Source organism: Schistocerca piceifrons, chromosome 6 (genome assembly GCF_021461385.2).
Source record: "Schistocerca piceifrons isolate TAMUIC-IGC-003096 chromosome 6, iqSchPice1.1, whole genome shotgun sequence".
Classification (NCBI taxonomy): Eukaryota; Metazoa; Arthropoda; class Insecta; order Orthoptera; family Acrididae; genus Schistocerca; species Schistocerca piceifrons.
Window position 1 is genome coordinate 581738517 of NC_060143.1, and position 12955 is coordinate 581751471.

At 39.6% G+C, this 12955-nt stretch overlaps 1 protein-coding gene across 2 annotated transcripts in view; it reads left to right on the plus strand.

The window, feature by feature from the left end:
- Window positions 1-12955, plus strand: part of LOC124803052 — a 594138-nt gene that overhangs the window by 342222 nt on the left and 238961 nt on the right. For both annotated transcript variants that reach the window (XM_047264177.1, XM_047264178.1), the window contains exon 14: window positions 7926-8050. In XM_047264177.1, coding sequence (XP_047120133.1) covers window positions 7926-8050 — 125 coding nt within the window. The remainder of the gene's footprint in view (window positions 1-7925; window positions 8051-12955) is intronic.

Below are 12955 nucleotides of genomic sequence, written 5' to 3' on the forward strand. Positions count from 1 at the left end.
ATTCTTGATGAACAAACGTCATCACAAACACATGCGGAACCACAAATGTATGTTTCAAGACAGTTTGGATCGTGCAATGAAGCAGCAAGGTTAGCCAGACAAGATACCGAACCAATACCTGACAATGGAAAGCCAGGTCGCGAAGAGTACAGTGCAATGCATTCAGCTACACGTTCACAACCGATGGAAGAAAATTATTGCGTACCACTCCAACGATACTACGCAAGGGTAGGCGAAAGTTACAGTGGACAATATCCAATGGATCTACCACAACCGGAAAGAACGACGGGAGAAATGATCAGAAACAAAAGTGGCGAAGAATCGCGAATTTCATATGGAACTATGACGAAGTACGACAACGATCATTTCCTCACAGTCAGAAAATTTCAACACTTTCGAGAAGGAAACTCATTACATCCACGAACTTTTATTGATCAATTCCGAGTAGGATTACCAGAACACTGGACGCTAGCACACAAATTAGACTTTATATGTGCACACATGTCAGGAACAGTCGCAGAAACCATGCAGAATGTTGCAGCGACATGCCGATCGTACGAAGATTTCAGAGAGAAGTTTCTCTCACGATATTGGTCCAGCGCAGCACAGAACAGAGTGAAGTACGAGTTATTACAGAACCCATATTTTGAAAATTCAGGAGAGAAGAGTCCCGTGAAATTTTTCGAATTAATGGCAAAGAAAAATTAATGCTTAGATGTACCATACAGTGACGGAGAGTTGATTAAATTATGCGCCATGAGGTTACCATTGAAATACCAGCAATCATTAGTAGGTCGCAGAGGCAATGGCGTCGAAGCATTTAAAGGTATTCTAAGGGAACTATAGTTCATATTTTCGGAAGATGACGCAAGAAAAAGACAAAGCGCACGCGAAAACGAAAGCAAAAAGCAGTGGAATCTACAAGACACAGTACGAAGAAACAATAATTACGAACCATGTGATAACTTCGCACCAAGAAACGACAATAGATCTCAACAAAGAACCGGTTATGGATTTAGAAGAGAATATGGCAATAACTATTATTCACCCAGGAACGGCAACAACTATTACAGAGGGAATAACAACAACCGGAACGGGTACTGGAGAACCAATAGACCGACAAATTATCAACAAAGAAACCACTATCAACAACCTGAACAAGAAAAGAGAATACAGATAGAAGAGGTGGAGGTAAGACCTTCAAACCCCGATAAACGCTCGAATTGACAGCTAAGCGCCCATGCCAAAGAGAATGACGCACCGACCCAGGACAATGGCAGCACCTTGAACAGAGAAGTAAAAATCTTATCACGAGGAGAGAAGAAGGAAGAAACAAATCCGCAGGGACCAGATGAAAACGAAGACAAGAAAATAACAATATCGTGTTGGGACGAAATTAATTGGGAGAATACTGACGAGGAAGATGAATTACCAGAGGCATGCACACCGAATGTAGGAGGAAAGGACGAAGTAATTGGTATTGCAGAGCTATTTGAGATGGAAACCAGGGAAAGCGAATTCAATGAGGATAATGCGCAGTCGACAGAAGTTGAAAATATGTTACAAGTGGGCACACAACCCAACGTATATAATGAAGGAAGTTATGAAGCGATAATTAGAGCATTTAGATGCGATTATGTGGAAGTAGCGACAAAGAAGGAGAAGATAGACGAGGATGAGGAAAAAGTAGAGGATGTTGAAGAAAGCGTAAATGAAGGAAGAAATAGAGAAGAGGAAATAAAAGAGAGAGAAGTAGCAGACGAAGCTTATCCTACAGAAAGTTCGAATTCACAAGGGAAATTCCTAAAAAGACTCATGTATGACTCAGTGGAGGATTCGTTGATACAAGAAGAAGAAGAACAGAACCAACCCTTTCAAATTCAACCAATTGTGAAGGCCATGGTAAAGCATATCCCAGTCAATATTGTAATTGATAGCGGAAGTGAACTGACTGCTATCTCAGAAAATTTATTCATGCACTGTAATGCCAATGAGGAATTGCCAGTTCTGAAAACACGTAAGATTAAAGTAAGAGGTCCTATTAGAAACAATGCTGTGGAAGTTACGAGACAAACAAGGTTAACTCTTTCGTGTCAAGGTCAAAAGATTGAAGCCAACTTCGTGATAATACCTAAACTAACTGTAGATTTGATTATAGGTGCAGATTTTTTTAAATGAGAGACGAGCGATAATAGATATGGGGAAAGGTAGCGTAACATTCGGGAATGTCACACTTCTCTTTGAGCAAAAGCTAAAATTAGAAGAAATACCAGTTATAAACAAACAATTAAGAATGATGCGAGATAAAGAGGATGAAGAATTAGAATGCACAAAAGGGGGAATTGCCTCAACTCATGTTAGAAGTCCATAAAGAAATCGACGAAAAATTGCAAGAAGTTCAAGGTATTTCGGAAAACAGTAAAAGAGAATTAGAGGGTATTTTACAAGATAAAGCAGAGGTATTTTTACCTAAGACTGGAAGTACTGAACACTTTCAGTACAAGTTTGAAGATTAATTTGATTGCTGGTAAATAATCAGCACAATATTTCAAGATTATGTTGCAGAAAAGATCGTCAGGAGAAAGAAGAATGAAGGGAGAGGAAGGTGGGAAAAAGAAAGTAGTTTCAATAATAACACCAATAGTACCATAGATTAAGGTGAAGGGATAAAGCGTAGATAGTCTAACAGCATGAAATACTAAACTGCTATACACCATGACACTGCACAAAAATAAAAGACGAATTTGAGGATTCTTCTAGTAGTTAATACTCAAAATGTCTTAGAATTGTAGCATGGAAAGGGTGCCGAAATTTGTAAAGCTTTTTAAGAAGGCGTAAAACAATGTAGGTACTAGACATATGTTAGAAGATTATAAGTAAAACTTTTTGTAAGAACCATTGTAAAAACTCCAACAAATACCAGATGCAACGACCCACAAGTTGCAATGCGAGAAGTATCAAGAAAGAAAAGGACGTAATTAGCAAGACACGATTCCTACAAGGCAGAAGCGTCGAGAGAAAGGAAAGGACAGCGAGACCAACAGAAGGCCCTCGAAGTGGGCCGTAAATCTGCCCACTAAGCAGAACCCTGCTGGGTCAGGACAAGGAACCACAGTGGCGGAACCCTGCAGAGACACGAGAGGATACCAAACGCCAGAAGGGACTGGTGCAGGGACTGACAAGCAAACACCAGACTTTCACCGCACATAAACCCCTAAATGCCCCGACTCAGCGGAGCGAGCAAAAACGGCCCAACGAGAAGACAGCTTGGGCAAGCCACCACTGGCAAAAAAATATGTGTAAAAGTCACACTACTGCTATTAAACAGCACACTGATGCACAAAACTGAAGAAAACTTCCACAAAGTAAAAGTGACACGCCCAAACAATTTATCAAACTGTTACTAAGAGGAGAACTTCAAAGCGACTAGTTATCAATAAATATTTCCATATCCTGCCCAGAGAAGAACCAAGAAGCAAGTAAGAAGCAGAGAAAAAGCAGGAAGACCAGAAGTTGAAGATTTGCAAGATTGAGACCAAGAAAGAAGATGAGTGAAGAATAGACGACATACCCTCCCAAATCCCTATCCTATTGTAAACTAGTCATCTGTGAATTATTACAACGAGAAACGACCGCTTTCAGTGACACATAATGATGACTTTCACGCATACAAAGCTAGTCAACCACGAGATTCTGCACACACAGCTCCATTCCATTATGGGACCTCCACAACAGCAACACACACTTGCAAAGCCAACAAGGAAAGACGAACAAAGCTGTACATCAAATACTGGCCCACATCCATCTAGCTCAAGTCCATCACCTTCGTGCAAAAACATTCGCCAACCTCATGCACTTTCATAGGATTGTGTGAATGTGTGAAATCAAATTATGTGATGTAGGAATTGTGCAAAAGAAACGTGTGAAAAACTAAATAAGTTAAGCACACCAGACAGCTAATAAACTACAAAATAACAGTCATTGACTATGGAGTTAAGTAAAAAATAGACTATCGATAAAAATAAGTCATTAGTTCTGAAATGGACAGTATATAAAGAACAAAAGTAAGGCATAATAAACACGAAAACTGTATGCCACTTATTTTCTCCTCATAAAAGTAAAAGAATAACTATATTTTACTTATTTTCTCCTTATAAAAACAAAGAATAAAAAATTATCTTATTGGATATTTTCCCTTTTTTTTAACATTTGTACCATTTGTTAGGATAATATCTCAATACTGGTGTATGTATATTTCTTTGTCAAAGCAATTCTTGGAAATAATTCTTATTTGTTAGTGTAACAATATTGAAATGAGTGTCTAGAAACAAAAACATTTTACTTGAGATGATATTTAGAAAATGTGTTAGGAATGGATTTTACTTAATTACTACATTTATATAAACAATATTTCTAAGAAAATCGATGTGAAAGACTCCTCACTGTTGATAACAAACTTCTTAAAAAACAAACTTCACAATTAAATAATGAAAGAAAATAATTAAAAAATAATAATTACAATAGAATAAAAATATTCTTCCCTTGCCAATATAAAAATATTTTTGATAATAATGTGGAAGAATATAAAAATATAAATTAGTAATACAAACTAGCAGAGAACAGATTAACGTGGCTGTACAGAAGGCAACAAAATTTAGATAACGGAATAATTTTTGACTGGCTTAGACAATGATTCAATCATTGCCTAACTTCAGTACAAAAATTAAGTTCAAAGGGTGCTGATATGTAAGGTGTCAGGCAAATCTAACACCTTCCATGAAAACCCTGACATGATAAGCAAATCCAGTAGTATGTCACATAGCTTCGAATAAATCATGACATTAAATTAACCAAAGTAATATGAGTAATGAGTGAGCAAATGGAATACCACAGACTAACACAAGAATGCCTAAATCATGTCATACCTTCCCACCGTGAGACAGACGCAGTTCCGAGGGGAGAAACGAGAACAGAAGCTGAGAGCAGAATCGTGTTAAGCTTGAAGGCCCGACGATAAGGGACGGACACCCACGTCGCCAGCTAACCGCTAGGACCACCCCCAGCCCTTGTTAAAAGCTAGAGCCCTCCAGAAGAACAGTATAGATCTTCCGATAACACAAAAAGGGCCACACCACCCGCAAGTTTTAGTGTGAAACTTTTTCGCGTCTCTGTTACGTCAGGACCACGGGGCCCCTGTTAAAAGATAGAGCCCTCCAGAAGAACAGTATAGATCTTACGATAACACAAAAAGGGCCACACCACCCGCAGGTTTTAGTGTGAGACTTTTTCGTGTCTCTGTTACGTTGCAAACTTAAAAAACATTGCCCCACCACAAAAAGTATAACGTTTCTCATTGGATAGACAGAGATTTTGTAGGTGGAGCTTAAGGTTAACATTGAGATCCTGATTGATCAGATGAAAACAGAGCCAGATAGTTTTTTTAAACCAACTTTGGTAAATGGTAGTAAGGAGAAGTTAGGAGAGAGTTGCTTCCGAGACGGCGAGGTGAGCGGAACTGTGCTGTCCGCCGCCCCCTGACGAACACCGACAAGGTAATGAACGCATGCAATGCCACATAACAGCGCATAAAGCTTCACTCAGAACTGCAGAAGTCTCATCTGTTACACCCCCTTTTTGCGTAATACTAGTGTCGATCGTCAATTAAAGCTCATGATGTTCACATTTGCCACTTGAAGTAAAAATCTGAAACACAATGATTTTTCTGTTATATAGTTATTGAGAAGCCACTGTAATTTATGACAAGTTAGATAAGTAATTAAAGATAATTGAGGTTCACTGTAGACCATTTTGATAGTTTTCACTTGTGTGAAACTTAATTTAAACCTAGATTATAGATGTGATATGGCACAGGTCATCCTTCGATCCATTGTAGAACTTGGAAACCCATTCAGGCAATATTCGTTCATATTTTTGTTGAACACAGTTGGTTTTTATCATCCTGTATTAAAACATTTCCTTTTATCAATAGTGCAATTTATAAACAATTTTTGTGAGTAGAATAAAATTTCCAATGGTAAACTTAACTGCTTTTTCGACGTTATTTTACCAGCTAACTAAAAATAGGAAAGCCTTGAACCCCTTCCACTAAATTTAGTTAGTATTAAGATTCTTTTACAGGGAGTGCAGTGGAGCTGACGCTGAAATCATGAAGTATTTGGGTATATCATCACTAGTCTCACTGAACTCTTCTGAACTCTACATGTCATGTGTGGTCTGGCGTCTCCTTACCAGCAACAGGTCCCAGATTCAAACTAGTCAATTTCCTAAAAAACACGCCCAGGGCATCGTTGCGCGATAGTGGTAGGGAGACACGACTTAGAACAATCAGACACCACGCAGAATGTTAGAATATGCATGGAAATAGCATCGGGAAATAGCATCGCTGCACTTAATTTAAGGATTCACAATCATCTTTTAGTCACCAGTTTTGTTGGATATGTGTGCATGTTGTAATTAACGTTTCGATAGTTGATGTAAACATTACATTTTTTTGTTTTGTGACGTATTGTTCCAAAAATGTTAGATGTTGAGTACACTGTGTGTAACTTGAGAGGAATTTAGATGTAGGAAATACTTAATTTGTCGGACCATTACTCCTTGCAGCATGTATGGTGCAGACTTTAAACATTAAACACAGGTTTGTGTTGCTAACTTGTAAGTTCATGGCATACAGATTTGTGCAGTTAAGATTGTATGTGTGTGTGTATGTTTGTATTTATGAGACTGTATTCATATTTAGTAGATGTATTGTAGATAAAGCTATATTATAAATGACACTTTTAATGTATATTTTTCGACTAATATTTTTAATAAGGTGCAAAAATTTGTATTGTTTGGATACTTTTAAACATGGCCAAGAAAACTGCTTTGGGGATGTAATGAGAATGGCTGTTTCTTTTTCATTTATTTTAAGTTATTGTACAGTGAATGGCCGTTTCATGGTAATATTCTGCACAGTGGCTGGAGGAGAGAGATGTAACTTACTGATATCATGGTTTGTGGTGACAGATAAGGGTTACATGATCATATTACATGTTATATGATCATAGATAGAGATGGACATGGCTTTTATCTAATGAGTAGTAAAGGTGTGAAATTTTTAGCACACTTGCAGTTTTCAAGACTATTTAAGTGCAAAGTATTCCGGCCCTGGCATATCCATACTACTGAATTATACTAATTACAGCATGCACAAAGATATTTAAGCAATTTTTTCTGTCAAACACCACACAATTGTTTGAAAGTTACATACATACATGTAGATGTATTAGTTTCATTTCAGAGTCACATTAATGTAACCAGAAATGGTTTCCATATAACCTTTTGATTGCATGTATCAAAGAAATGTATAAAAATTGCCCCAGTTAAGTAAATTAGTGATGACATCCCACCTCAAATCGTTTGCTGTCTACTTCTGTGATTGGTGGGACAGCCTTTTCATATAAAAGTTTGATACAAAAGACGGAACACTGAGCGTCGCTGAGAAATGGAATCAGTCAAGAAGGGACACCTGGCTAGATATGCTACTTTTAAGGAGACGACTCGTGAAAAGTGAGACAGCCAGGCAGAAACAGGTCCTGGTCATGGCTTGTACCTTTAGTTTTCACTTCAGATGCACTGCTATTAATGTTTACACCTGTCACTATATATCTCTCTGTTTTGACTAATAACGAATTGCGGTCAATAATAAAGAGACAAAAAACAGTCGCATATGTTTATATTTCAATGCTCCTTTTAATGACGATAAATTAGTAAGAAATGGATGATACTGAAAATCTATCGCATTTCTTGCAAAATATATCTGCTTTCTAAGCTTTCCACAGGGGTATCTTTAGTCACTCATTATATTTCACCATCAGTTTCTAAGTTTGTGATTAATGGGCCATTATTTGTTTACTTTTCAGCCTACAAGGTATTAGGGAATGCGCCAGATGTAATTGAAGACAGTTACAATTCACTAAAGATCAGAATATCGTTCGAAAACGTAACTGGGGAAGGAGAGCCGGTTTTCTATGAAGTGCAGTACAAAGTAAGTTTGATGAAGAATAGTTTGCTATGAACTAAGTAGACATAAGAGGCTTTGTGATTATAGAACTGAACTATTCAAATAACTTGAAGTACTTGGATTACTTACTGTTCATGAACAGCTGCAGGTCAGTATCACCACTACATTGATCAATTTAGGCAGCTTCAACATCATTATCATCATCAATAGTAGCACTCTCATGTCCACTGTTGGATTTAGGTCTTGTATATAATTTTACACGAAATTGTGATGCTCAACTGTTCACATAGATTTAGGTAGGCCCTACATGTTTCCTGTAGCTGACTATACGCCTCCTACTTGGGCACCATATGTTATTAAAGCTTACTGCAGTCCAGAGGACTTCCTTATTCCATTTCCCATCTGTGTGCTTGGCCGACCACTATTGCATTTTCATTGCCATCTGATTATGTACTCGATGCTCAGTCTCTTCCCACGACCATTTATATGATTTCCTATTTCTCCTTACTGAAAATCCCCAGTAAGAATCTCACCACTGTTCCTCGAGCAGCTTCCACATTAAAAACTCGTGTCTCACCACCATAAGTCAAAACTGACAACACACACCTGTATGTCGCTCCTCCTTCTATACGACACAACACGTATTTCTGTCTGTCTGAAATAGATACGACAGCTAGGAGGGCGAACTCACAGTCAAGATAACACATGGCGCTTCGGGAAAGTTGCCTATCATTTGCCTGCTGACACACGGTCTGTCTACAACTCCAATAATTCTGTTCATAATTCGCATCAAAATGCTATCGTTAATACTATGAGGTTAAAAGTATTATTTCAAACACCAGCAAGACTGTACCTACAAGCCTAACCACACACTCTGCATTCACATTCACTTACTTAACATCGCCTGAATCGAGTTTGCCATTGCTGGTAGGTTCTTTACGGTTGGATTTAATTTAACAGTCCTTTCTGACTTTGAAAATCCGCAGTTCCATTGAATTTTAACTTCTGTACCCGATCTCACAAGATACCCTCACTCACAATCGTCTCTTTATGAGGGCTCTTTCCCCAAAACTGTTTCATATTTACACACGACCGCGTGGTGTGCGAGTACCGGAGAAACGAGCACTACCTTGCAGGCTTGCTGAGGCTGAACTCACTAACTGCATCAGCGAAAACCGGCAGGAGCCAGACCACACACTTCTCATACAATGGGGCTTCCCCGTCAGCGATGATAGCGCTCTAGAGCAAAGATGTCTAAGGGTGAAACCAGTCTGTCTGGGAAAGGATCCATGTCTGTAATGGTACACATCGTGTCACTAAATGTTTCCAGAATATGCATGAATTAAGGAGTTTTGGAAGTGGAATTAAGGAATTTTGGCAGTGGTATGAAATGAAAATGACACAGTTGCCCCCCCCCCCCCCTCCCTCCCCGAAAGGTAACAGAAATATCTCAGAAATCGAAATCTAACTACAGATCGGGATGTATGGCCCATGGTTCAAGTTAGTAATCTGACTGACAATATCTTAAGTGTCGTCTATCCCCACCAGTCTATAATACTTACGAAGCATGTTTATACACTGAAGAGCCAAGGAAACTGGTACATTTGCCTAATATCATGTAGGGCCCAAGCGGCACGCAGAAGTGCCGCAACACGACGTGGCATGGACTCGACTAATGTCTGAAGTAGTGCTGGAGGGAACTGACGTCATTTCCATAAATCCGTAAGAGTATGAAGGGGTGGAGATCTCTTTTGAACAGTACGTTGCAGGCCATCCCAGACATGCTCAATAACGTTCACGTGTGGAGAATCTGGTGGCCACCAGAAGTGTGTAAACTCAGAAGAGTATACCTGGAGCAAGTCTGTAGAAATTCCGGATGTGTGGGGTGCCGCATTGTCCTGCTGGAATTTCCCACGTCCGTTCGAATGCACAATGTACATGAATCGATGCAGGTGATCAGACAGGATGCTTACGTACGTGTCACGGGTCAGATTCGTACCTAGACGTATCATGGGTCCGATATCACTCCAACTGCACACGGCCCACACCAATACAGAGCCTGCACCAGCTTGAACATTTGCCTGCTGATACGAAGGGTCCATAGATTCATAAGGTTGTCTCCATACCTGTGCACGTCCTTCCGCTCGATACACTTTGAAACGAGACTCGTGCGACCAGGGAACATGTTTCCAGTCATCAGCAGTCCAGTGACCGGCCCATACGAGGCGTAATGTCCGTGTTGACGGGTCCAGGCGAGGCGTAAAGCTTTGTGTCGTGCAGTCATCAAGGGTACAGGAGTGGGCCTTCGGCTCTGAAAGCCCATATCGATGATGTTTCGTCGAATGGTTCGCACGCTGTCACTTGTTGATGGCACAACATTGCAATCTGCAGCAATTAGCACTTCTGTCACATTGAACGATTCTCTTCAATCGTCTTTGGTCTCGTTCTTGCAGGATCTCTTTCTGGCCGCAGGGACGTCGGACATTTTATGTTTTATCGGATTCCGACTAACTCTGCAGATGACGAAGGAATTGAAGAAATGTATGATGAGATAAAAGAAATTATTCAGATAGTGAAGGGAGACGAAAATTTAATAGTGATTGGTGACTGGAATTCGGTAGTAGGAAAAGGAAGAGAAGGAAAAATTGGTGAATGTGGAATGGGGATGAGGAACGAAAGAGGTAGCCGCCAGGTAGAATTTTGCATAGAGCATAACTTAATCATAGCTACCACCTGGTCCAAGAATCATGAAATAAGGTTGTATACGTGTAAGAGGCCCGGAGATACTGGAAGGTTTCAGACAGATTATATAATGATCAGACAGAGATTTAGGAACCAGGTTTTAAATTGTAAGACATTTCCAGGGGCACATGTGGAATCTGCCCACAATCTATTGGTTATGAACTGTAGATTACAACTAAAGAAACTGCAAAAAGGTGGGAATTTAAGGAGATAGGACCTGGATAAACTGGCTAAACCAGAGGTTGTACAGAGTTTCAGGGAAAGCATAAGGGAACAATTGACAGGAATGGGAGAAATAAATACAGTAGAAGAAGAATGGGTAGCTTTGAGGGATGAAGTAGTGAAGGCAGGAGAGGGTCAAGTAGGTAAAAAGACGACGGCTAGTAGAAATCCTTGGGTGACAGAAGAAATACTGAATTTAATTGATGAAAGGAGAAAATATAAAAATACAGTAAATGAAGTAGGCAAAAAGGAATACAAACGTCTCAAAAATGAGATAGACAGGAAATGCAAAATGGCTAAGCAGGGATGGCTAGAGGACAAATGTAAGGATATAGAGGCATACCTCACTAGGGGTATGATAGATACTACCTACAAGAAAATTAAAGAGATCTTTGGAGAAAAGAGAACCACTTGTATGAATATGAAGAGCTGAGATGGAAACCCAGTTCTAAGCAAAGAAGGGAAAGCAGAAAGGTGGAAGGAATATATAGAGGGTCTATACAAGGACGATGTACTTGAGGACAATATTATGGAAATGGAAGAGGACGTAGATGAAGATGAAATGGAAGATACGATACTGCGTGAAGAGTTTGATAGAGCACTGAAAGACCTAAGTCGAAAGAAGGCCCCGGGAGTAGACAACATTCCATTAGAACTCCTGACGGTCTTGGGAGTGCCGGCCCTGACAAAACTCTACCATCTGGTGAGCAAAATGTATAAGACAGGCGAAATAGCCTCAGACTTCAAGAGGAATACAATAATTCCAATCCCAAAGAAAGCAGGTGTTGACAGTTGTGAAAATTACCGAACTATCAGTTTAATAAGTCACAACTGCAAAATATTAACTCGAATTCTTTACAGACGAATGGAAAAACTGGTAGAAGCCGACCTCGGGGAGGATCAGTTTGGATTCCGTAGAAATGTTGAAAAAATTGAGGAAATACTGACCCTACGACTTATCTTAGAAAATAGATTAAGAAAAGGCAAACCTACGTTTGTAGCATTTGTAGACTTAGAAAAGCTTCTGACAATGTTGACTGGAGTACTCTCTTTCAAATTCTGAAGGTGGCAAGGGTAACCAGGGAGCGAAAGGTTATTTACGATTTGTACAAAAACCAGATGGCAGCTATGAGTCGAGGGGCATGAAAGGGAAGCTGTGGTTGAGAAGGGAGTGAGACAGGGTTGTAGCCTCTCCCCGATGCTATTCAATCAGTATACTGAGCAAGCAGTAGTGGAAACAAAAGAAAAATTCGGAGTAGGTATTAAAGTCCATGGAGAGGAAATAAAAACTTTGAGTTTCGCCGATGACATTGTAATTCTGTCAGCGACAGCAAAGGACTTGGAAGAGCAGATGAACGAAATGGATAGTGTCTTGAAAGGAGGATATAAAATGAAGATCAACAAAAGCAAAACGAGGATGATGGAATGTAGTCGAATTAAGTCGGGTGATGCTGAGGGAATTAGATTAGGAAATGAGCCACTTGAAGTAGTAAATGAGTTTTGCTATTTGGGGAGCACAATAACTGATGATGGTCGAAGTAGAGGATATGAAATGTAGACTGGCAATGGCAAGGAAAGCGTTTCTGAAGAAGGGGAATTTGTTAACATCGAGTATAGATTTAAGTGTCAGGAAGTCGTTTCTGAAAGTATTTCTATGGAGTGTAGCCATGTATGGAAGTGAAACGTGGACGATAAAGAGTTTAGACAAGAAGAGAACAGAAGCTTTCGAAATGTGGTGCTACAGAAGAATGCTGAAGATTAGATGGGTAGATCACACAACTAATGAGGAGGTATAGTATAGGATTGGGGAGAAGAGGAGTTTGTGGTAGAACTTGACTAGAAGAAGGGATCGGTTGGTACGACAGGTTCTGAGGCATCAAGGGATCACCAGTTTAGTATTGGAGGGCAGCGTGGAGGTTAAAAATCGTAGAGGGAGACAAAGAGATGAATACACCAAGCAGATTC